General features: G+C 40.0%; 1 protein-coding gene across 1 annotated transcript; it reads right to left on the minus strand.

Moving 5' to 3' along the window:
- Positions 1–7,510: 7,510 nt before the first annotated feature.
- On the minus strand, positions 7,511–19,447 carry slc26a10 (solute carrier family 26 member 10). The gene is made up of 18 exons (XM_059333268.1): positions 19,075–19,447; positions 18,277–18,387; positions 17,799–17,956; positions 17,526–17,690; positions 14,103–14,255; positions 13,930–14,012; positions 13,702–13,849; positions 13,493–13,606; positions 12,476–12,553; positions 12,288–12,383; positions 11,577–11,683; positions 11,238–11,307; positions 10,905–11,087; positions 10,755–10,809; positions 9,402–9,490; positions 9,236–9,290; positions 9,039–9,145; positions 7,511–8,932 (listed from the first exon to the last, which is right to left on the minus strand). The coding sequence occupies exons 1-18, from the start codon at positions 19,337–19,339 to the stop codon at positions 8,885–8,887; spliced, it is 2,085 nt and encodes a 694-aa protein (XP_059189251.1). The 5' UTR covers positions 19,340–19,447; the 3' UTR covers positions 7,511–8,884.
- Positions 19,448–26,452: the final 7,005 nt, after the last annotated feature.

The following is a 26,452-nucleotide window of genomic DNA, read 5'->3' on the forward strand; positions in this document are numbered from 1 at the left end:
CTGTTGAGATGTCCCACTACCACAGGTACATGGAATTAATCCCTCAGAGGTTGTAAAACTGGTTTAAATTCCTTTGTTTGTCTGTGTGCAATTGACTGCATGTGTGTGTATTATCCTCCACAAAGCAAATGATAGATAAAGTTCATCATGTTACTCACTGCTTTGCCTGGTTGGATATAAACTACTGGTGTTTTTTATTATGTTGTCTGGTAAATTTCCACAGATTTTTTTCCTCTGCAGATTGCTTGCAGGTAGTGATTGGTGGAGCCATATACGTTTGTTACTGGGCATGCCATGACTGGCTCCTGCTTCTGTCACATTGTCATCTTTTCTCTTTTTTTTATCAGTGTGCTCAGCATTCACACTATCATTGCTGTAAGTGTTATCCTAATTTTCACAAGTGTTATAACTGCACCCAAAGTTTTTCTTCTGGTACAGAAGTAAATTAAATAAAATGAATATTACAAACACAAGTTTATCAATTCAAAAATGACTGTACAAACACAGAATATAATCAGTGCACCTCTTCAGTGTCACCCCTTTTCCTGCCTGTGGCTTCTGATGGTAGCTTCTAGTAGTCTAATTAGTCTCTAATTGGTAACTGAGCACAGCAGGCTCAATATAATTCACAGGCTGGACCAGTAGGAGCCGCCACTACCCCAGAAACCAAGTGACACTAACAAAAATACTACAATGTGATTGCAAGGCAAACAACCAGTGAATCACTTTAAACCCTCAGCTGTTTCAGATGCATATATAGTAACACATGGTCATACATGTATGACTCATCACAGACAATAAAAACAACCCCAGGTTTCTTTTCTCCACCTTCGATCTTTTAACCAACACTAGTTTTAATAAAGCTCACATGACGCCATCAGAGGTCCTCTGCGAGGACTTTGCAGACCACTTCAGAAGTAAAATCGATGGTATCAGATCCAGTCTTTTATCCCAGAATGTAACTTTTTACACACCTGAACCATCGCACTTATCTGAGGAAACACTGGAGAGTTTTGCCCTCGTTGATGCAAGGACACTTGGTCGAGTTTTCTCCCAAGTAAACCCAACAACCTGCCTTTTAGATCCTATTCCCACATCACTCTTAAAATCATTTTATGCTTTCTTTGAGGAACAGATTTTAAATGTTGAATTGCTCTCTTCAGATGGGTGTCTTCCCCACTGCCTACAAAACGGCAGTGGTGAAGCCCCTTCTGAAGAAGAGTAATTTAGACCCCAACATTTTAAATAACTACCGGCCTGTATCCAACTTACCATTTTTAAGTAAAATTTTAGAAAAACTGGTTTTTAACCAGCTAAATTATTTTTTAAATAGAAACAACATTTTAGAGAAATATCAATCTGGTTTTAGAATGAACCACAGTACAGAGACAGCTCTTTTAAAGATTTTAAATGACTTCAGGTGTTATTTAGATTCAGAGAAATTAACAGTCTTGGTTCTACTGGATCTCAGCGCCGCCTTTGATACAGTAGACCATCACATTTTATTAAACAGACTCCGAACCCTGGTCGGCCTCTCTGGTACTGTTTTTAACTGGTTCAGTTCTTATCTCTCAGATCGAAGTTTCTTTGTAAGTATGGATACATGCTCCTCCAGAACACATGAAATCAAGTGTGGGGTTCCCTACTGGCACCGGCCTTTTAATCATTCCAAGAGTAAAAACTAAAACCTACGGGGAGGCTGTATTCAGCCATTATGGCCCACGCCTTTGGAACAGCCTGCCAGAGGGCATCAGGACCGCAGAGACTGTTGATTTTTTTAAAAGGAGGCTCAAGACCCACCTGTTTGGTCTAGCTTTTAACTGATTATTTTACTATTTATTTATTTATTTATTCCCGTTGTATTTTAGTTTTTATCTTTTATTTTCTATCCTGTTGTCTTTTAGTCTTTTAGTTTTTATCCTGTTGTCTTTTAGTCTTTTAGTTTTTATCCTGTCCTGTTGTCTTTTAGTCTTTTAGTTTTTAGCTCCAGTGTTTCCTCATGGGGGCCTCCTCACTGGGGGGTGTGTTGGGTCTGCCCGTGGGGATGTGGTCTTGGGGACTCCCTGGGCCCGGGGGACTGGGCGGCTCTGCACCATGTGTGGAGTCCGCCCAGGTCTCCCCGGGTCCTGGTGGTCTCTGTGACGGTGTCCTCTATGGCTGTGGGCTCTGCCACCTCTCAGTGTGGAGGCTCCCACAGGTTGCTTTTTCCTCATCTGGATCCTCGGTGCCTTGCCATGTCTCTACACTGTCAATCAATATGTGCTGTGTGTGAGTCTGAGTGTGTTTGTGTGTCACACTCAGTAACTAAAGCTGTCAGCTAATGACTAAATGCGTGTGTGCATGTTTGTGTATGTATACTTACAGATGTGTATGTGGGGGAGGGAGGGGTGGGTTTTGTCATTTTTATTGTTTGTTTTTTCTTATTTATTTATTTTTTTATTTTTTTTTTTGTAAAGCACTTTGTGTTGCATTTTTATGTATGAAAAGCGCTATATAAATAAAGTTTGATTTGATTTGATTTATGGTTCATACAGTCCGTACTGTATGCTGAGTATGTGCTTTCTCTTACTGATTGAATCCAGTGGTGGGAGAAGCATTCAGATCCCTTACTTAAGTAAAATTCCACACTGCATAATTACTCCACTGCAAGTAAAAGTCCTGCATTCAAAACTTACTTAGGTAAAAGTATAAAAGAATCAGCATTAAAATGTACCAAAAGTACAATTAAAAGAAAAAAACCCAAGTAAAAGTGCTGTTTTATATATTCTAAATATATCATTAGAGCATTATTAAGCAGTGCTTTAATGTTTTCCAGATAGGGCTACTTGTATGTAGTAAAATGTATAAACATGCGTAATCATTTTAAATTGATCATATTTTTTCATGTTAAATCTCGTCCTGGAAAATAACTAAAGCTGTCAGCTAATATATGTAGTGGAGTAAAAAATTACAATATCTGCCTCTAAAATGTAGTGAAGTAGAAGTATAAAGCTGGAAATACTCAAGTAAAGTACAAGTACCTCAAAATTGTACAGTACTTGAGTAAATGCACTTAGGAAATTCCAACAGATTTCGATCACGTTTCAATTTGTCAGTTCATTCATGGAAACTCTAACAGATCTATTTGTTGACCCTTGTGGAAAGGCATATATGTGACAGTTTACTTGGCCTGTTGGCTGAAATGCATGTCATGATGTTTGCATAAAATGTGCAGATAAGGTTGGTTTGGTGGTTTGCAACTGTTGGAGCAAATTAGCATTTTTTTTTTTACCTCTGAGCACCCAGATGGAAAACAGTTCCCGTTGTTAGAAAAATAGCTTGAGGAAACGTTGAAAATTAAAGGATCTGACTTCAATACCAAAATACTCACCTATTTCTTCATCGTTGATGGGGAATGATGAGCAGGAGACGTCCAAGTTCTCAGTTTAACATACTTTTATTACAATACATCAAGAAATGTACAGTTACAGAGATCTCTGGGTTCACTCTCCATGTCCCTGATACACACTGACTGGTCTCAGTTTGTGAAGTCTGAACCCCCCTCCTTTCCCTCGAACCCATTATTTATCTAACAATTGTTTACTAAACATTTCTTCCAGGAAGTTCCGCATTCTTGATCCGTTGATTCGTCAGTTTTAATCAATACAGGGACACGTCATGTCACAGGGCAACAATCTCTCTTGCCCAGTTACAGCAAGTCCGTGCCCTGACCTGCTAACAAACTTGTTAGGACAAACATTCTGCCTTGTTATGTTTTACAGAGATTTAATAGGAGCCAAAGGTTTTTCAATGTCTACATGTATTCTAAAGTCTAAAAAATATGAAACATACAATATATTCTTTGTGATTATAGACTCTTAATCAGTTTAAGCAAATGGAATATATGTAATTAAAGTTATCACAGTTTCTAAACCAACATTAACACACAAACATAATCATTGTATCAAAATCATATTGCATGATTAATATATAAATGCATAGAGAGAGAGATAGTACAACCAAGGTTTAGTGGATTACGCATGCATAGTGATCTTCACCACACAGAGGCAGACAACAGAGACAAAAAGAAGCAGAGTAATCAAATCATTTTAACAAGATAGAATAATCAAATTATTTTAACACTGTTTTAAAGAAAAGTAACTGTGTCTGGCTTTGTGAGTTGTTAGGGGGTCCACTATCTGCCTGGTTTTAACATCACATCACCCGATTTTAGCATCTTTGCACTGGCTCCCTGTTCATTTAAGGATTGTTTTTAAGATTTTACCGATCACTTTTAAAGCTCTGTCTTCATTGGCAGTGGTTTCACTTGGTGTTTAGTCAGAGTTGCAACACCCTGCACGAGAACACTACACTGCTGAAAAGGCACAATCTGACGCCTTGAAGTGGGCAAGATGGCATCAAGTGGTAAGTCACATGTTTCCACTGCTAGGAGCAAAGCATCGGCATCATCATCATCATCTGCAAGTGCAGCCCGCACCTGGGCTAAAGCAGAAGCCACGAAAGTGAGAGCATCATATGCTAGCCAAGAGGCTAAACTGAAAATGGAAAAGACTGCCAGAGGCAGAAAGGATCGCAAAGGATGCTCAAAGAGAGTTGGAAGCATTACTGTTACAATGTGAAGCTGATGCGGCTGTGGTTGAAGCACAAGTACTAGAATATGCTGAAGCAATGGATGCTGCAGTCGGAAGTGCAATATCCGAAGCAGAAAGGATTAAAATCGATCGAACCAGTGAATATGTGCAATCTCAAATCAATCGTCACAGATATTCTCCCAATCCTCTCCTGTCAGGCCATCCTGAGATCCTTATTTATTCTATCCTCCTAACATGAATTACCTCACAGCTTCTGTTTAAAAAATTGTTAAAAACTGGCTCCATGTTGACCAGCTGGTGCTTAGACATAGTTGCATAAGTACAAACAATCCAATAATATCATAAACAATAAATATATCCATCAGGGGAAACTGTCCCAAACAAGTTTGATAGCATTTTAATACATCTTGCCCATAATACTTCACTAATACTCAAGTAGAATTTTAAATGCAGGACTTTTAATTTGAATTTAAATTGTCGTTTTTTACTTGTACTTAAGCAATGAATCTGGATACTTCTCCCACCACTGAGTGACAGATATAACAAGGCCTGTGTGTACATTTATTTGATATAAACAAGGATGAATAAAGAAGATAATGAGCTTCTTATTTAAACTGAGAGACATCAGCTGTCATTCTAACATTTGACCACAAGATGGAAACAAAAGATCAGAGAAAAATGCCACACAAGTTGAATGAGCCTCTGCTTTGTCATGAGAAACCTAAAATTATTATTCCTAGTTTCAATATCACTTTATACTAATAATGATCACTCCTGTGGGGAATTGCAGTAGGCCGACATTTGAATGCGTGTTTTTGCTGCTTCTTATAATTCTTATTGTTGCATTAATTAGAAATAATAGAAATAACATGATTTTTTATGCTTTTGCAAATATTATTCTGCTGTTTTTGCCTCTTCTGTTTTTGTTCCGTGTGTGGGTCAGCTTATATAATTATAAGAACATGAACACGTTACCTGTGAGCAATCAAAGCTTTTGTCATTAAATAACTGACCTTCCCGGAGGAGTTTGCAGTTTTACTTTCTGATTTTGTGTGTGTGTGTGTGTGTGTGTGTGTGTGTGTGTGTGTGTGTGTGTGGCCTGCTAGAAGAATTTGGCTTAGTAAACATTTGGCCAGAGCCTTGTGTACCATGTTCTAATTGAAGTGGACTACTTCCTGCCAATTAGTGAAACACTCCTTGAGCTTTAAAGGGAAAACCCAAAGGGTACAGTGTCTAGAGGCCTCTTTGAAATATGCACTGGAAAAAATTAATAACTTGGCTATCCAACATCAAGCAAGGAAATAATTAGTTTTTTTCCCTCTTTCGTCCTGGTTTTGAACTCACACTACATATAGTTTTATCAGGTCAAGGTAACAGGATGAGGAGGAGGAGGAGGAGGAGGAGGAGGAGGAGCAGCTGGGGGGAACCTTTAGCTGTTGGACAGCAGAGGGCAGCATGGTGGTGAGCTGAGACATCACTTCCAATTAAAGTAATGGCATTTATGACTGGTAAAACACATGTTGTAATAGTTTATTACTGTATTTCTGCAGTAGCTGTATTGAATCAAAACAGGTTAGTTGATACGAAAATATACATTAATTGACATCTGTATATCTTGAATATTATGTTATGCATGATTTACTTTTACTGAATTTTAGATATTAGGGCTTGGAGGTCATCCAACCTGAGGCAATTTAGATTCTGACTTAAACGCAATACCACAAGAACAGCATTTTATCATTTCAAAAAACATTTACACAAGTTTTCTTTTACACAAGAAAACAATGAATCAGCTGCAGCTAATTCAGAACTCTGCAGCACGAGTTCTGACTAAGACCAGGAGGTGAGCACGCATTTACAAAGCACTACATGGCCTTGCACCACATTACATCTCAGAGATGCTTGTGGCTTTTGAACCAGGAAAGACCCTCAGATCCTCTGACCCTTCTCTTTTAGCTTACTTTAAAACATTTGGTGATTCAGCCTTCAGCCGCTAAGCTCCAACACACTGGAACAGCCTGCCGGAGGATCTGAGAAACCTTGGAAATATTGATACTTTTAAACTAAAAACCTCTTTTTAATCTGGATTTTATTTTATTTTATGGTTTATACTTGTTCTATTTATAGGTTGTGTTTCTGTGTTTCTCTAACCAACAGAGTCAGGAGATTTTGGTGAAGTTAGGACATTTCGGCCAGTCCTCATTTCTTTAAAGGCTTGTTTGAGAGTTCAGACTTTGTTTTAGGGTTAAGGTTAAGATTAGGTTTATGTTAGGGCTAGGGTTGGGCATTTACTTGTGATGAAGGTTAGGTTAAGGGTTAAGGTAAGGGGCTAGGGAATTCACTATTCCAATGAGGGCCCTCACAAAGATAGAAGTACAAGTGTGTGTGTGTGTGTGTGTGTGTGTGTATGATCTTTAGTCATTTTCTACTCATTTTATAACTCCGTGTGCATTGGTCTCTGTGTCCTTTTCTTCTGTATATTATGTTGTTGCTTTTTTTTTATTTCAAATTGTAAAGCACTTTAAACTCACTTGATTTTAAGGTGCTATATTTAATCAAATTCGATTCATTAATTGATTGAAATAAACAAGATTTCTGCAGGATTGACTATGTTCTCATTTTTCCAATTTTACTTCTTGCTGTGGCAAAAAAAAATCCTCATATCCTCAGTCATATTTTTTCATGTTTCATTATATCTCATTGCACTCATGCCTACAGTACCTCACCAAATACAAAGACTTCTCTTCTTCTCTCTTATTAATCTGACAGAGTGGCGTGCTTCACATTCCTCACTGTGTTTCCATCTGAAATGTATTCATACTTAATAACCACGCTAACTCAGGTATCGGTGTAGAAATATAACCCAATTTTCTCTGACATTTCTTGTTTCATTCACTGACAAGCTGTGTTTTTGGAGATATATTTATTGTCAAAACAGCCACTGGATGTTACAGTTGCTGACAAATACAAAAGTCATTCATACAATATTTTGTGCAGTCTCTCAGGAGTTAAAAGACAAAACATTTTAAGGCAGATTGGGAGGGCATTTACTGTACATAGTTGCATATTTGAGCACATATTTCAAAACGTATAAATACAAAGTAAAATACATCAAACTATTCAGTGCACTTTATATTTATCTGCATTGCAACAACAAACAGACACTAAATAAATATCACTATACTAATATTCCAGCATATAAGACGATACAAGACAAAATATATACAGTTTTATAGTCATAAGTCAAAAATTACACATTTGATGTTTATACTGTTTTACACTAAATATGTATTAAGAGATTGTCTGTTGTATCTGCCTGATTTAAAACCTCCTGATTTTGTTAATGTTTACTGATATCAGATTAACCCTTTGAACCCCAACAAGCTGTTTCAGGGCGTTTTTTTGCTCTTTTTACATTTTACTCACTGTGGCCTTGTATTTTATTGCAGTATATAAATTCTAAAAGTCCTACAGCTCTATAGAATCAGCACAACCATGTCTAGAAGTGTGAACAACTCAAGAATGTATTTTATGCAGAATAACACAGTTATAATGACATAAATCATAAACATAAAAAAAACACTGAATTTCTGAAAGTTGAAGTTCTGATAAAATTTAATCTATATAGACAACACTTTTCCAAGTGCCCATAAGTGTCAGGAATATTGGCTATTAACTATTTGCATTTTACAGCCTCCCCTGTCCTGTCCTCTCCTCTCGGCTCTGTGTAAACAGATTTTCAGTGAATATTTGTTACGTGACTGTTCGTCTCAGCAGAATCAATCATGGCTTCACAGTGTAGCTGAGGAGCAGAATTTAATGTTTTTAACAGGATCTAGTTATTCCAAACGATTTATTTTTGGCAATGTTTTAAATGAGACATGTAGAATAAAGTGATTTTGATAGAAATCAATCTTAAGCTTCATTTTGGTTACTTTTTCTTATAGAATCTTTCATAATCTATGATCCATTCAAGGACCGTCGGAAAGGTTAACGCTTTACTCCAACGATGGTGCCTATTTTTACAGTTTCTTTCTACAATAAATGGGGTTCAAAGGGTTAAAATATGCCAGGAGTGAGTCCAATACCTGTAAGAAAACTGGTAAAACTGTAATGTAATAACTACTGTAAATATTGCTACAACTGGCTACTGCTTGTTTAGAACACTGGTATATAGTGAAGTCTGGACCAAATGCTGCTTTCAAACATAATGCAGAAGTCCCTTTTGCCCTCGGCCTCTTTAGTCTGAGCACACGGCTGACGGGAGCATGACTCATCACTGCGCTCCTGGCTCAGACCCAAACAGTCGTGGTGTTCTCTGGAGGTTCAGGGGGTTTCTCCTTCAGCAAACAACAGAAGTTGTGTCATTGTTTAGGACAATCTATAATTAGAAATCAAACTTTTTGTATATATATATATATATATATTTTTTTTTTTTTTGCTTACCTTCTGCTGCTGGATATACATCACTGCATCATGAACAGTGACAAATATATGCTGAGGGTTCATGTAGGTCATGAGACCACTTGATGTTAGGATCTTTAAGACGCTCTCTAAGGAGATAGAAATCAATTATCAGTATTCAGTGTATGCAGGAAAAAAGCCTTTAGGAATGAAATAATTCAGGTATTAATTGGCCGTACCATTGCAGTTTGCCAAGTACACATGAACTCCAGCTTTCTGGCATTCAGTGCACATCTGCAAAATACCAAAAGCACATTAAATCAAATTAAAACAACACACAAAGATATTGCAGGGAACGCTGTACAGTGAAGTTTGAAGCATCATTTCTTGCTTTAGTAGACTCACCTGCGTAAAGAGTCTCGCTCCAGCAACATCAACAAATATCACGCTGCTGCAGTCGATTAACACCGCCTGAACATCGCTCTCAGAGGTTTCTACAGAGAGGAAAATAGGGAATGAAAGGGAAGCTTTGAATGCTTGAAATAATCTGCAGCACGTGTCTGCAAAAAATGTATACACCAATATTTTAAAGTAATTTTTAATGGTCAAATAACTTCTGATTGAAAGGATCTTTATCAAAAACAGATATCTCAATTTTGATTTAATTTCCTATTTTTTTCCTATTTCCTATTTTTATTGTGCACTCAAGGGAGGGTTAATCAAACTGGTGTTGGTTTATTCATTCTAAGGGCGTTTTCACACCTGAAAGTCCGAACCAAGGTCCGTGTTCTGTTACATTGTATACATTTGGTCCTGTTGGTTTTGGTTTCACACTGCAAAAGGGATAACGGACTTTCCAAGACAATTCTACTGGACACGTCCTCTCCCTGTGTACTACCGCGGCTCACTTTGTTTTGGTTACGCTGCGTTTTTAGGCCGGCTGGCATCTGACATCAGTGTTACTTCCTTAACGTGTTTACACAAAATGAATCCAGCGAGACACCTTTTACCTGTGGTAATACTTTTGCTGGTCTTTTGCTACCAGCAGCACCAGCTTAATGAGCAATATGTGAGAGTGCTTGGTATTCGCAAGATTCATGCGAAAACTGTATCGCCGTCGACAGGAGAGGAGGAGATTACGGCTCGCAATCCTGCGAGTTATGGCAAAGTCTTTTCCGGAGAGAATGTGAGTGTGGGAAGTTGAAAGTCTCGTTATTTTTATGTGTTTTCTCCAGTTGGCTCTTTATGAAGTCGTCCGACCAGATTTCAATCAGGCATCTAATCTCCTCATCTCCCCATGTACTGCTACGGGTCATTTTGTCATATATTTTGTTTTATCTGCCAGGCTAATTGTGTTTTGCTGTAACGGCTGATTAGCGTGACGTAACTTCCTGTACCGTAATTCGAGAGCAGAAGAAGAAAAAAACTTCCTGTCATTGACACAAAGGTCCGAACTATAAAAAAAAGTTGTTTTCACACTGCAAAAGGTTCGGACTTTGCTTCGTTTGGTCCGGACCGAGACCACCTCTTTTGGTCAGACCAAACTTTGGTCCTTTGGTGCGGCACCTTTCACATCTGGAATTTAGGTTTGGATCAAACTGAAAAGTCCTAAAGTCCGGACCAAACGAGATAGGTGTGAAAGCGCCCTAAGAGTGGCTTTTATCTGTTATTCCAAATGAACTCCTAGTTTTTGGATCTATGCATATTTAGTATCGCCCACACAGAACCACAATGTTTTCTTTATCTTGTAAATCTTACCAGATTTAAAAAACTCGTTTTCTGAAAAAAATGATGCGTTTGCAATGCCTCTTTCCTAAACAACAACAGAGAGAGAGAGAAAACAGTAAGAGACTGAAATAAAATTTTCTAGTGTGAACTATATTTGATTATGTCATTCTGTAGTCATACCACAGTGCTGACGGTGGCCTCTCTCTCCCTTTTCTCCAGGGCTTTCCTCGCTTTCTCCCGGCTGCGAATCTTCTCTGGCGTCAGGCCCAACAGCCGGCTCATCTCCTTCCTGAAGAAGCTGCGGTTGCCGTAATAAATAGGGCCGTTGTAGGTCAGGATCTTCACTCCAGGAACCTCATAGCACTGAAAGGGCAAACAGGAGCGCCCCAACTTAATTCTAGCACAAGCTGCATCGCATGTGAGATTAGATATTATTATTAAATAAGATATTATATAACTTATATAAAGCTGATACAAAGCAAACAAACAATTATTAAGCAAGAGCATCCTCACTTTGCTGTGGTTCTCCAGAGGTCTGTAAATTTCTGTGTTGCTGGCCCGACCGAGCACTGAACAACCAGCCCTGTTGAACCAGGGTAAACTTTAATTAAACACAAATTAACCCACATAGCTTCACAGGTATGAAGTGATTCTCTAAATCAGGTATTAAACTCCGTGTCCTTGTCAATTTGCTTTTTTATGGTGCTTCGTAATCCCCTTAAAATTTACTTTAACATAGTTCTTGCTGAAGATTTGTGATCCGTTCATGTTTAACCTCTCGATGTCAATGTATTCATTACAATAGAGCAGGATTACACCATAGTATTTGTGCAGAAGGAATGGATAGTGTACCTCTGTGTGCGGCAGATGACGGTCATCATAGAGAACACCACTCCAATAGCGAGGCCAAGATCCACATTTAGTACCACTACAGAGAGCCAGGTTACCACCCACACCATCTACACAAGCCACAACAACATATTGTCATGTCAGGAAATAATAATTAACAATAGAAGCCAAAAAAAAGGGTTATTCCTGCCAAGCAATCAGTGTGTGCAACCTGTGCTCTACTAGTTCATTATCTCATGGCCTGACTGATAACTCATTGTGTTTATTTTTAAATAGCCATGCAACTGTGATGCAACAGTTACTATTTACAGATGCATCATCAAGTTTTAAAATGATTTAGACTGTATGAAAAACAGTGTGACCTTGCATTACTCCAATAATATAGCCAGCAAATACAACACAAATACTTGTGTTACTAGTAGACATTTAAACTGCAGCTTAGAGGTAAAATACCATAATATTTTACTGCAGATAAGGTGAATTAAGTGTTTAGTGGCCACTGCCTGAGCATAATAATAATATGATCCAATATGTAAAGATACTAAAAAACCTAATTAGATGTTCATTATGGGTCAGTTGTTGATCTAATGTTAACCACGGAGCTAATTAACCATCTGCCTTTCATTTTCTTGTGCTTTACATTCTATGCATGGGAACAATACTAGGAAAACACACATGTACGTCTTATATTGCTTGATTATTCTATTGCCTTACAAAGTCGATCTTGCTGACTCTCCACAGTTCAGGTAAGTCCTGGAACTGCAGGAACATCTGCCTGAGGCTGGTGACGTTGATGCATGCCAGGACTGCCTGGGAAGAGATTAAGATTAAAGGATGAGATGAGTGGACTTTTCTCTCCTTCTTTCTCTCAGTCTTCGACAGATATGCGTATATAAACATACCTTTGGTAGGAAGTAGAACAGCGGACCGATCAGCAGCAGGACAACCAGAACAACCAGACTTGTGAACAAGCCGGAGAGCTGCAGGAACACAAACAACACACATCCCTTACTGGAAATCCTTCTGTTTTTCATGTCATTATTTGGAGCATTTTTCTGCATTGACAATATGGAAGTTTGGTATGCAAGTAAATCCTAAAACAGCTAGATGTCAATGCATTCTTAGATTTTCGTTATTTCAACTACATTCAAGTACAGCTAATGAAAACCCAATTTTTTAATTTTGTTGCTTGAAATGTTTGAGGCAGGACTAAATAAGTATCGAAGGACTGCTGCCTTGTTTTTTGCTGGATGAGTAAGTGTTCTTGAGAATTAATGTTTTTTTATATTGCCATTTTAACTCAGAAATGAACATGGATGCACCATTGATACCATTGGCTTTTAATTTCTCCCTAAAAATGTTCCTAGAGTTAAGTTAATGCAATGCTTTAACTTATTGTTGACTAGGCTCTTCCACTTCATGTTCTACTATTACACAGGACTCAAATCACCTTGTTTTTCTGGTTTTAATCAATCAATCATTCATTTGGATTCATTCACTGTTGTATGACGTCAAAGACAAAGAAGCAGTAAAAATGTATTTAAGGTATCAAAGAGTATCCCAAAAAAAGGACTTGCCCCACTCAAATTGTTATTTATATTCTCAATATATTATTAGATTATTTGTATTGATGCATTTATGTAAGCAGCATTTTATTGTTGTCCAAGTATGGTTAATTTTAACTAGTTAATATACTGTTTAATGGTTGTTTAAGGTTTAATTTATAATCATCTAACTCATTCATTCAGCAAGTATTTTTTCATGTTAAATCTTGACCTGAAAAGTAACTTGAGCAGTCAGCTAAATGTAGTGGAGTAAAAAGTACAATATTTGCCACTAAAATGTCATGAAGAAGAAATATAAAGTTACGTATGTGGAAATACTCAAAGTCCATTACTTGAGTAAATGTACTGTCCTACCTGTGTGTATCCTCCGGCACTCTCGAGTATATTTGTAGTGGCCAGAGTAGCCGAGCTGGGAAAGCAGGTGAAAAAAGAAGACACTGTGTTGGAGATGCCGTGAGCCAGGAGCTCCTGAAATGAAGCAAAGGTCCAAAACAAACAGATAACAGGTCAGTGAGAAGATGAAATCTAAACAAGCAGCTGTGACATTCTCACTCATTCTTCACCTGGTTGGGGTGTATGGAATATCCATGTTTATCGGCATAGATCATCGCCAGTGAGACGGACACGGCGTAACCAACAAATGTGATGGCGACAGTGTCTCCAGCAATGTCAGGTAAAGTGTGCAGGGCAGGCATCCGAGGCCCCGGGAATCTGAGGAGGAGGATTAAAAGTCAAACTACTGGAAGCTCGTCTGTGCTTTGAGGGCTTTTTTTAAAAATCTAAAATCTTACCCAGCTGGGATGTGGCCGACTATCTCAATGTTGTAAGAAGTGTCCAGCGAGGAGGCGTAGGCCACACCTGTAGCAATGATAACCTGAGGAGTAAAGTATAAAACCATAACTTATAACCTGCTGAAAATACTATAAATAAATGTACCCTCATTACTTTATAAATGCTGACTAACCGTGAGGATCTCCACAGGGATGGGTGTACGCAGGCGCTGCCGGTAACGCATGTTGATTTCCTTGACCGGCACAAGAACAGCCAGACACACCAATGAGATCAGCAGCTCTGCCATGTTTGTGTGAGGCAGGTTCTCCATCACTGACGCTAAAGTCTGTGAAACACACAAACACACAAAGTCAGTGAACTGTGTGCAAACAGCAAATTCCAAAAATAATTAGACCATCATGATGCAAGTCCTCCAACTCGTACGGTTTGTCCCTACCCTTGAAATATGAAACAAAACTTCTTGGTCAGGTTCGGGAAAATTTAATGGTTTGGATTAGATTAAGTGCATTTGTAACGTTACTTTGGGTGTGTCACTCTGACAGCCGGAGCATATTCTTGCACAAACTGGATAATCGGTAAATTCGGAGCGCTGTTGGATTATAGCCTACCGTTATTTAGAGCACCTAGGGCAGAACACACTCTGGGCAGTTAAAGTTTTAACTTTTTAACAATTCATAACCTTTTGAAATGTACGTAGATCACCAAAGATACTTCGGTTATCGTAGAAAGAAACAGTAAAAACAGGCATTATTGTCAAAATTTAAACTTTCCAACCGTCTTTGAATGTTTATAGGTTAAGTAAGTGTCAGTTCGAAAAAGCAGCCACAAGAAAGCATGAATTTGGGATGTTTCTGTCAAAATCACTTTATTCTACATGTCTCATAGAAAACATAAACAAACATAAGCCAAAAATAAACAATTTGGAATAACTAGATCCTGTAAAAAACATTAAATTCTGCCCCTCAGCGACACTGTGAAGCCATGATTGATTCTGCTGAGACGAACGGTCACATGACAAATATTCCCTGAAAAGCTGCTTATGAGAGGACAGAACAGGTTGTAAAAATGCAAATAGTTAATTTTTTAGAACATTTGTGTAAAGTGTCAGATTGGATTCACAGATGTACTTCTGTACATAAGTATGTGATGTACTGACGCATTTGACGTGGAACGTGACATATTCTCGTTACATAAATATAGTACGTTAACCTTTTGGTTTTACAACAGATATGAATAGTGTCAAAGTCCTGTGTTTGTGTGACCCATCCACCAATGTCCCCTCTTAGGGCTTTTTGACCGGAGCCGGTTCCCAGCCAGTGCCAAATTGCGACCCGGTTCTTTGGTTTTCTACCGCCAAAGAATCAACTCCCGTCCTGTCTTGAACGGCGAACTGCTACGTCAGGGGCTGGGGGCGGGGCTATCTGACCAACAAGACCAGCTCGGTGCCGTTAAGAGGGACCAACTAAAATGTGTACCTTTCATTTTTTGGATTTGTTTGTGATTGATACGGGCGAGCTAGCGTGCTAACGTTAGCTCGCCCCCCCCTCCTACCTCCTCCCTCCTACCGACCCACTTTGTCAACCATTTCCTGAAAAAGATTGAGGACATACGCTCTTCCTTTACCCATCCAGTCTTACAACCTGCCTCTCCTCCCTCCCCATCAGCGTCTCCCTCCCTCTCAGCATTCACTCCACTGTCTCCTCCTCAAGTGCTCAGCCTTGTAACTTCTGCCCGTCCTACCACTTGTCAGCTGGATCCTATTCCCTCCCACCTGTTTCAGTCTATTGCTCCGGATCTCCTCCCGTTCCTCTCCCATCTTATCAACACTTCCTTGACTACTGGCTGCTTTCCTAACTCTCTGAAGGAAGCAAGTGTGAATCCTCTCCTAAAGAAATCCACCCTCGACCCATCCTTAGTGGACAACTACAGACCCGTCTCTCTCCTGCCGTTCCTCTCCAAAACTCTGGAACGGGCTATCTTCCACCAACTATCCTGCTATCTTCACGGGCACAACCTCCTTGACCCTCACCGGTCAAGGAGGGCAGTCTCTGTTGAGTGGCCCTTCTCGCTGTGACTGAACAGCTTCACAAGGCGAAGGCGGCCTCTCTCTCATCTGTGGTGGTTCTACTGGACCTTTCTGCAGCTTTCGACACTGTGGATCACCAGATCCTCATCTCCACCCTTCACCACCTTGGAGTATCTGGCTCTGCCCTCTCTCTGCTCAAATCCTATCTCAAGGACCGCACCTTCCGTGTAACTTGGAGGGGTTCTGTGTCAGAACCCTGTCTACTCACCACCGGGGTCCCTCAAGGCTCGGTCCTTGGTCCGCTCCTCTTCTCGATATACACCAACTCCCTTGACTCCCTCATCCACTCGCATGGCTTCTCCTATCATAGCTATGCCGACGACACCCAGCTAATCTTCTCATTTCCCCAGTCTGAAACACATGCAGCAGCACGTATCTCTGCATGTCTGACCGACATCTCCCAGTGGATGTCCTTGCACCACCTCAAACTCAACCTGGGAAAGACTGAGCTACTCTACCTCCCAGGGAAGGGCTCCCCCACCACTGACCTCCACATCACTGTCCAGAACACAGTGGTTGTCTCCACAGAAACCACCAAAAACCTTGGCGTAACTCTTGACAACCAACTGTCCCTCTCAACAAACATCACCGCCACTACCAGATCTTGCAGATTCTTGCTGCATAACATCAGGAGAATCCGCCCGTTTCTCACCCAGAAGGCAGCTCAGGTCCTTGTTCAGGCACTGGTCATTTCACGCCTGGACTACTGCAACTCCCTCATGGCAGGCCTGACTGCCAAAGCCATCCGACCTCTACAACTCATCCAGAATGCAGCTGCTCGATTGGTCTTCAATCTTCCCAAATTTTCACACACAACACCCCTCCTCCGCTCCCTCCACTGGCTACCGGTGGCTGCGCGGATACGCTTCAAGACTCTAGCTCTGGCGTACTCTGCTGCTAACGGTTCAGGTCCTACTTACATCCAGGACCTTGTCAAACTCTACACCCCTGCCCGTCCTCTCCGCTCTGCATCAGCCAAACAGCTGGCGACTCCCACCCTGCGTGGGTCAACTCGCCTCAAAACCTCCTCCAGACTTTTCTCTGTCTTGGCTCCCAAATGGTGGAACGAGCTCCCTACCGACATCAGGACCTCAGACAGCCTGTACATCTTCCGCCGCAGGCTGAAGACCTATCTCTTCCAACAATACCTCGGTTAAGTCATGGTCACCTAACAGATATATTAAAAAAAAAAAAAAGCTCTTACTCTTTTCTCTTCTTTTCTTCCTTAACATATAGCACTCCTTTAGCAATGACAGTTAGCTCTTAAAGTTATGTACTTACTTGATTCCTATGGTCTATGTCTAGTACCATCAGGTTGAATGCACTTATTGTAAGTCGCTTTGGACAAAAGCGTCTGCTAAATGACATGTAATGTAATGTAATGTAATGTAATGTAATGAAGCATCTCTAAACCAGCAGCTGACTTCCTTCCCAAAGGTAGTAACAAACAACTTAAGTTTTTTAAGGGAAGAGGACAGTCTGCAGATGTCATTGTGAAACGCTGCCTACCTTGAAGAGGGAGAAGGTCCCAGTGTGGCGCGGGAGCCGCAGCCCCAGCATGCTTTGCAGCTGTGAGACAGTCACATGGAAGGCAGCAGCACTGGTGAAAGCTTTAACAATTGGCTCTGACAGATAGGTGGAGAGGAAGCCCAGCTGAAGACCAAACATGCAGAGCTGGGGCAAAAGAGATATAGTTACAAGCTGCGTTGTACAATCATGTCGGCTAGTAGATCTCAGTTTCATTATTTTTTCGCTTTGTGACTAATCCATAAAATGTCTTACCATAATAATCCCTGAGAGGAGTGCAACAGCAGAGGCAACTCCGATCCTCTGGGCCTCGAAGTCGGCTGCTTCAGATGAACTTGAGTTCATCTCCAGAGGAGTGGGAACCAGCTGCTCCACCACAGAGCCCGTCATCAGACTCACTACTGCAAAGGTACCTGAGAACAAACCATCATCTCAGTAACAGGAAAATATGAGAGCTGACACACTGAGTTCAGGATGCATGCATGAGATAAAGTAATAGGGCTGTGTAGAATCTGGGGATATGAAATGTTTCATGATAGAGGGGTTATAATTCAATATATTGTGATACTGTAAGAATTGTGATTTTTAGAGAATCAGTGTCACAGAACATAATATCGTGATACAAAAGCATATTCATTTTTTTCTTATGCCCCTGTAATGAAACCCTGTTAATTAATGATGTTCATTATGCTTTTCTAGATTACCCAATGCATATTAAGGAGAAAAGTCCTACCTGTGGACACATGACGACCTGTGCCAAAAATCATATAGAGCACCACAGGAAAGAAGGAGGTGTACAGGCCAAATATTGGTGCCACCGATGTGAGTAAAGCGAAGGCCATGCCTGTTAAAGGATTTAAAAAGACAGTTTATCAGTAAACATGTTTGTTTCTTTCTCATATAATATATATGAATAATATATAAAAACTCTTTCCTTATGAAAGCCTATATGGATGATGTAGGCAATGTTAATAGCGTATAGTGACAGATCCAGCAACTAATAAAGACTGTATTTAGGGTCCCTACTGTGACAATGTAAATTGTGACAGTTTAGCCTTGTAGCTATTGTCTTTTAGTTTATATTATATTATATTATATTATATATATATATATATATATATATATATATATATATAATAATTATAATTATATATAATTTAAACACTTCACATCCAAACCTTGCAATAATTGTTTTAGTTTAAATACACAAACTGTGTAGGAGAGGTTAGAAGACAAAATTGCCTTATTCAATTTTTAAATATCAAATGAAACAAAGGACAAAAAATGTAAAACAAAGATTTCACAATTCACCAAAGTTTCAATAGTAAGTAAAAAATGAACTGATATAATTGTACACTTTACATTAATCTCTTTTTTAAGTTGACATGCATTACAAGAAATCCATAAAGCGTTATACATTTTTTCTTAATTAAATAATTTCAATTTCAATTCATGGCTCAATTGATTCTAAAATGAAATACATGTATATATATATATATATATATATATATATATATATTAATGAACTCACCCTGGGGAATGTGAAGGATACCAACTGTCAGTCCTCCGATAGTATCTCCTAAAATCCATTTCTTTAGTCTGTATCTTGGCAGCCAGTTGAAAATGGGCACTCTCTCCCTCAACAGGTGAAGGCAGGCTCTCCTTGAACACCTGCACCTCAAGGCAAGCCTTTCCCGGAGCCGCAAACTTCCACTTGTGTTGTCATCGGAGCCGTAGGCCTGTTTGAAGCGGTCCTCTGTGTAAATATTCCTGTACACGGCCACAGAAGCGCTCATATTGTCCCTGTAGAGATGAGCTATGACAGCTCACCATGCAAGCCCCGCTGTAGAGTCAGTAAAGTTGTTGTCTGTTGCAATACATTTATAGCAGACTCTGCCCTGACCTCAAGAGCCATTGCATTTTCCTGTCAGGCTCTTCTTAGCCAATGACATGGCTCAAAGCTCAACCTTTTTTGTTACAGTGCTGAACAACTTTTTTCACATCTTTGTCCTGCCTCAGACAACATAAAGGTGTGCTGTCTTTTTTTCTCTGCAAAAATCCTCTGGGTCCTACTGCTCAGTGGATTTTTTTCTTCAGCAGAATGAAGAAAGCCAGGAATACAATCTGTCCTTTGCACACACACACACACACACACACACACACACACACACACCATCCTTTGCACAGCCCGACCCTCCCTTGTGTCCTCCAGAGAGCTATGCGGGAGGTACGAGCTCAGAGGAGGCACAATTAAGTAATACAATGTATACCACTGTGAAACGCCTAAGGAGATCAAAGTCGTATTGTTGATGGAGCTGAGGTGTAACCTCAAACCATGTCTGTTAGCGAGGAGTTCATTTCCGAGAAGGATGGATGTCTGTAATGGTTGGGGGTTTAAACTGTGTAGCCACAAGGAAAAGGGTCTGGTACCCATGAGACCCCTGAGAAACTCAATCACACATGGCAGCCTGGTTCATGGATCAAACCACACCTTGACTCTGATCAGAGATTGTGTGCAATGAGTGAGATGTTGTTCTTTGTCTGACAGGAGTGAACACACAGGAGTTTGGGATAAATACAAGATAAAACAGGACAAAGTTTGTAAAATCTTACCATTATATGATCAAAATAGAGCTTGCTTCTTGAAAGGTTGGGTGAAAGGAATATTCAAAAGAGGTTCAGACTAATGTAAAACAAAGGAAGTTTCTCTCTGGTGCAACCCCAGTATTGGGTGCTGTGAATGAACCTCTCCCATCTCATGAGACTACGTGAGGAAGTGCAGGCAATGCCACCGTTTTCTATTGTTGCATAGGAAAACACCCAAGGATCTTAGCTTGAATGGGCCGAGACCTTGGACAGAAGGGCGGAAAGTTTAAAGCCTTTCAAAATATACTGCACGTTCAAATATGCACGGTGAAGATGACAAAGCATCTAGTGCTGCATTTGTGAAGTTGTTTTACCCTGTTTGATACAACAGCGTACACTGAGACTCAGAGTATGGGGTTCACCAAACTGATGAATACAATTACAGTGTACTACTATATGCTATGATGCTGTTAAAAAGCTACCTTGCATAGCAGCTGGATTCTCATTATATCCCTACATCACAATAATCACACCAAAATCTATCTTGGGATCCTGTGAAGAGCTTCTGCATGGTTTAGGTGTGTGTGACGACTTTAAGAGGCAACTGTTCATTTAAATGTGAAAATAGATTTTAAAAACTCAGACCTTCCCCAATTTTCTTGGTTGCTTATTGTCAGCCTGAGGACTGATTTGTTTGTCGAGAATTCAGGACAGAGCCAGAAAAATGTCAATAAAGGTCCAGCACAGAGTCAGCATCGGCAGGGTGTTCGATTCATGGAGGACTCATGGACTCCTACTTGTAAGGGCAGGTAAGCTAACAATTCTGAAATATATTGAGAGGTTGTGGTTTTACATTTACATTTAGTCATTTAGAGGACGCTTTTATCTAAAGTGACAATTCTTTGAGTAGAATTGTTGTGTGGCGCTAGGAGAGAAGGTACTCTCTGAAGAGCTGGGTCTTCAGGAGTTTTTAAAAGGTAGAGAGGGATGGCCCTGCTCTGTTGAGTGCTTTCCACCAATGGGGAACGAACAAACGCAAATCATTTGGATTGCCTTGAACGAAAGGATGGCAGAGTGGTTCATGATTCATTGAAAGAGCGCAACGGTGGTGAGGTAGCATATGCCCGAATCAGGGCGTTCAAGTAGGTAGGTGAAGTACTGGAGACAACTTTGTAGGCGAGCATTAGAGATTTGAATTTGATGTGTTATTATGAATCCCACTGCTGTCACAAACAAGTTACGCCTTAGGTCCTGCGTCACACATTATTATACCGTAGCATTAGTAAGAAGTTGTTTATTGACGCAGTTAAACCTACATGCATCTCACAGAGACCCCCTTTGTTTTGTTTTTACATGTCGTGTTTAGCAAAGCATTTTCTGTAAAGAAAGCTTTTAAAATCACACAAAAATATCCCGCTGTATACATGTTTTTACATTAAACACATCTATGTTCATTGATCAACGCTGCCAGTCTGTTTGTGTTCCTTTTCACTACACACAGATTCCCCTCACTCGCAACAGTGAGCAGAGAAATACATCAGTAAATATATACAAACATTGTTGATTTTGTCCCATGAAACCGACATGAAAACTACTAAGTTAATCAGTAACTTTAGTAAATTTCTGCTTAACTAACCAACTGATCAACAACCTTTATCATGTTCCCACCAATGCACACAAAACTGAACAAAACACAACTTTGAGACATGACCTCATGACTTCCAACCTGAGCTTGTTAGCTACTAGCCAGTTTAGAAACCAACTCTCCATACACTTAATAAGGTTAACGTTAAGCCACAAGAACGTAAGGCACATCCCTAACCAATCATAGCAAAGAAGTGCAGGTCTTGTTTGCAACTGCAGTGGGTTCTATAATAAAGTTTTAGCTGGATAATGCTAGCTAACATTAGTTTGCTTGCTAATGCGGATTAATTGCTAGTTAGCTAACTTAGCAAAAAATTGTCTTGTTACATTTACCCACAAACAGAGCCTGAAGGACAGGGATTGCAGTTTGGGAATCTAATAAAAACTGCACAAATTAGGATATGGGTCTAAAAGGTGACATAAAATAAAACTCCCTACAGCCACCAACTGATTCTATCTAAATTATGACAAAAGAATTAGACCCCGTAAACAAGAAGGAATCAGTGGACAGGGTGGAAATAAAGTGCATGGTAATTGGCCGAAAGAAAGAATCTCACAGTCAAACTCAAACAGAAAACACAAAAAGCCAACTGATCATATTGACTCTCTGGAAACAGAAAACCATCTGAACAGGGAGCTGCAACCCCCTTATATAACATCACAGGTGCACCCAATAGCTCCTGCTGACCTGTGACCTAGATCTTGGAAAAACTCTGTTCACAACAGTCTTCAGTGGAACAATGAGCTGCAAAGTTGGATGATAAGTTCATGACTGCAAGAGTCCACTGAGTCATAGTGAATGTAAAAATCTCCATTCGCACTGTTTTAATCCAATGGATATGAAATCATTTTATTTTTATACAGTGTGTCACCTCATTAGCCATAATTAGCAGGGGGTGTTTTGTAATCCCACATACAGCGACAATGCTGGAGCCAGGTCAAATGATTTAACCCTGATAAAAGTCTCCATTTCTTTCTAATGACTAATATTGTTTCTAAATTTAAAAAAGGAAAGCAATGGCTAATCTTGAAGGACATTTTTGCCCATGCTGTTGTTATTCCAGCATTGCCAAAGATGTAACTGGAGTTGAACAGGGTGTAGGTGAGAGGTCCATCGATGCGTTACCGAAGGTAAATCACTGGACGGACACCCCCCAAAGTGTGATGTGTCCCAATCTCACTTTATTTTTTAAAATAAATGAAATAAACAGACATGCATGTATAGTTGTTATTGTTCCAGTGTCATTTTCCTAGAATGTGTGTGTCTCTGAAGGAGAGGAGATGCAGTGATATAAGGGACTTCCTTTAAATACCAGGAATGTGGGCCATTGTGTTGATCAGTTCCAGAGGATTTATGAACATGCAGACGGCGTGGTGTGTCTGCGGGCTGTTTAAACAAGATATTTATCAGTGGTAAAAGGAACAATGCGTTGACTGGAAAAGGATATGGAGTGTTAACCCCAAACTAGACGAAACTCTTCTGTTCCATCATAACACAGACAGCTCTTTATGAATTCAAACAATGAAAATGGGAATACCTGAGTGGCACACCGAGCCACAAAGTATACAGTTGTGCCACTTTTACAATCCAATGTTCATTCAATGAGCTTAACAGTAAAAACAAACATGGTATCAACACCTTTGTGGAAACAAATGTGGAGAGTGATATGTTCAACAAGCCCCTGTTTTAAAGGTGTAACATATAGCCAGATTTTAAGTTTAAAACATTCAAAAAAGTTATCATTATATTATCCACACACACACTCACCGCAACTTTATTAGGTGAAGTTTGTATCTAATAAAGTGGTGGTGTGGTCTTCTGCTGCTGTAGCTCATCTGCTTCAAGGTTGGACATGTTGTGTGCTCAGAGATCTTCTGCAGACCTTGGTTGTAACAAGTGGTTATCTGAGTTACTGTTGCCTTTCTATCATCTCCAACCAGTCTGACCATTCTCTGTAAACCGTAAAGATGGTTGTTAGATCAGCAGTTTGTGCTAAGTTCAAAGTCACTTAAATCACCTTTCTTCCCCATTCTGATACTCAGTTTGAACTTCAGCAGCTCGTCTTCACCATGTCTACATGATTAAATGCATTGAGTTGCTGTCATGTGATTGACTGATTAGATATTTGCATTAACAAGCAGATGAACAGGTGTCAATTATGTAGTGGCCGCTGAGTGTATCTCAATCTGCATTCCGGCTAGCCCCGGCCCTTCCTGTCGTGAAATATTGCTTGTGCCTAGAGAGGCGTCAATGTAGTGTACCTTTGGAGAGGGTGAAGAAGTAAACACAGCCACACTGTTAGCAGTAGCTCCAACAGTTAGCAACTTTATTGCTGTTAAAACAAAACTATCACAAAGACCTACACCCAGTTGAGATTCTGTTTCAGAGACCATTACAATGGACGGGTCCCCCGAGAGTGCACCGAGAACAATAGTCCAGCTGAGAGACGGCACACGCTGCGATGCAAGAGGAAGCAGAACTGAGGCAAGTGAGCCAGGATCCAGGCTAAAAGTGGCCCTGCATAAATGTTCTGTAGCCAGCATCTTTCTCGCCAACAGGCCGAATAGCATGGCGATTACAAACCGCTACAAGGAGAGCTGTGTTGAGGTGATATCGGAGACCTGGATACACGATAACATCCTAACTAAATTTGACTGTGGCACTAGCAGGCCGTATTGTGTGTGGAGACCCCATACCTGACTCTGCATCACTGTTGGGCTGTTGGTCTTTATGCGCTCAGTTGAGTGAGTAGTCTCTGCTCCAAATAAAAACAGTCTCACTTAATCGCAGCATCTGAAAAAGTCACTACACATTTTGGAGGACATTGCGTGTTTAACTGTAATAAAGTTACAGGATCTTGAAAAGTTTAATTGCTACAATTGGTAAATTATTCAACTCTTGCACAAGGTGAAATGCTGCCCCCAAGTTTTTTGGAGGATGTGGCCACTATTTTCACATTGCCCCTTTAAATGTGAACTCATATTATATAAGAAATGTTCGAAATTAGATGAATATTATTCATTTTCTGTTACTCAGTAGTAGTTTCATGTCTTGTTTTCATTTTGTTGATGTTCCTGAAGTGCAGCGTTTTCCTGGAAGATGAGCATTTATTCTTAACTCATAAATTTAAAAAAGCATTTATGGAGTGATGAGTGAGGCGTGGAGTTATGTCTGGCAGCGTCTCTCATGGTCCCACTCTGCTTGTTGCATTAGCATTAATCACATTATAAAAATATCTCATCCACCCTGTCTCCTTCACACTGAGTGTGTGTCCTGATCTTACAGGGTCTTTCTATTATTCTTGCCCAGGGAGAGGCTCCAGTCATTTTGTGGCCTATAGTTCCTGCTATTGTTCTTTATCTACTTTATGGGATGCTTGTCCCGACCCCCCATGGCATGTAACTTTGGAAATGACCTTTTCTATGAGGCTGACTGCTGGCAGCCAAACATCTCCTTGTGTCGCTGTCGCCTTACCTCTCCCATCCCTTTCCGTTCGCTGCTCCTCTCCATCCATTAGTACCTCTCCTCGTGCTGTCCAGGTATTTACATTGTCTGACTTCATGAACCATGTCTCTCTGAAGAATTCTTCCTGTCGGCTCATGAATTTGTTGCAATTTGTCACTCACGCTATACAAAGTTTCTGCAGGGGTTAAGAGCCGAACACAACCCAGGAATTTGTCTAACGGCCCTTTGATGTGTGCTGAAAAGTGTATAGCTTGTCGAGCTCTATTATACATGCAATACAATAATCAAACAAATATCGTATTGTTTAACCGATATCAAACACTTTCTCTGGCTGATAAATCTTCTGTTTTTGACTGTACCTGTAATTAGGCCTGTCTTGATTTCCCAGGGCAATACACTGAAATCAAATTACTTTTTGTCAAAGATCTGTGGAGATTTTCCTTCACTTGCTCACATTTATAATATACTTGCATACTTACATACTTGCTTGTAAAACATGAAGGTTTTCAGTGTTTCTTTCTAACTTTCCTTTTAGAAACTTTTTTTTTTTTTTTTTTTAAACTTTGCATGGGTCTGAGTAGGTTTCAGTGGGAGTTGCTGATTTCCTGTTGACTCTTGATGACCTCCACCACACCTACACAAGTCAACTCATTCATCAACCATCTGGGTCATGCATCTCCTGGGCGGGTAAGGCAGCACCCGCCTACATCCACGAGCTCCCGGAGGATCTGCGTCCACCACAGTTACGTTTTTATGTTCTCATTACAGTAACAACAAAGATGATGACCTAATGACGTCATGTATTTTAACCTGGAATTGCCATTTGATTGGACCGAGGGTGCTTTGGTGGCTTGAAGGTGAATCACTTCTATTCTTTCATGTTGGAGAAGAGAACAAAAGGTGAGACCTGGATTCCCATCTGACCTTTCCTGCTTTGCTGTTAGTCACTGTCCTACGTCAGAATTTATTCAGCGAAAAGCATTTCAATCTGGCGTTTAGCGCATTAACTTTAAAAAAAGAAGACAAAAAACACCTCAAGTGAGTGTAAAAACTTTTATGCGCATTTCCAAATGTTTCATTGAGTTTTGGTGTTTCCATCCAGCTTTTCTTATGCAAATTTTCAAAATGCAATCTGAAATTTGTCCATCTGATTTATAATCTCTAGTGTCCTTCAAGCTAGAAATACGTTTTTATGTATAAAATCTGATAGCGT

This window comes from Centropristis striata, chromosome 5, assembly GCF_030273125.1.
Source record: "Centropristis striata isolate RG_2023a ecotype Rhode Island chromosome 5, C.striata_1.0, whole genome shotgun sequence".
Classification (NCBI taxonomy): Eukaryota; Metazoa; Chordata; class Actinopteri; order Perciformes; family Serranidae; genus Centropristis; species Centropristis striata.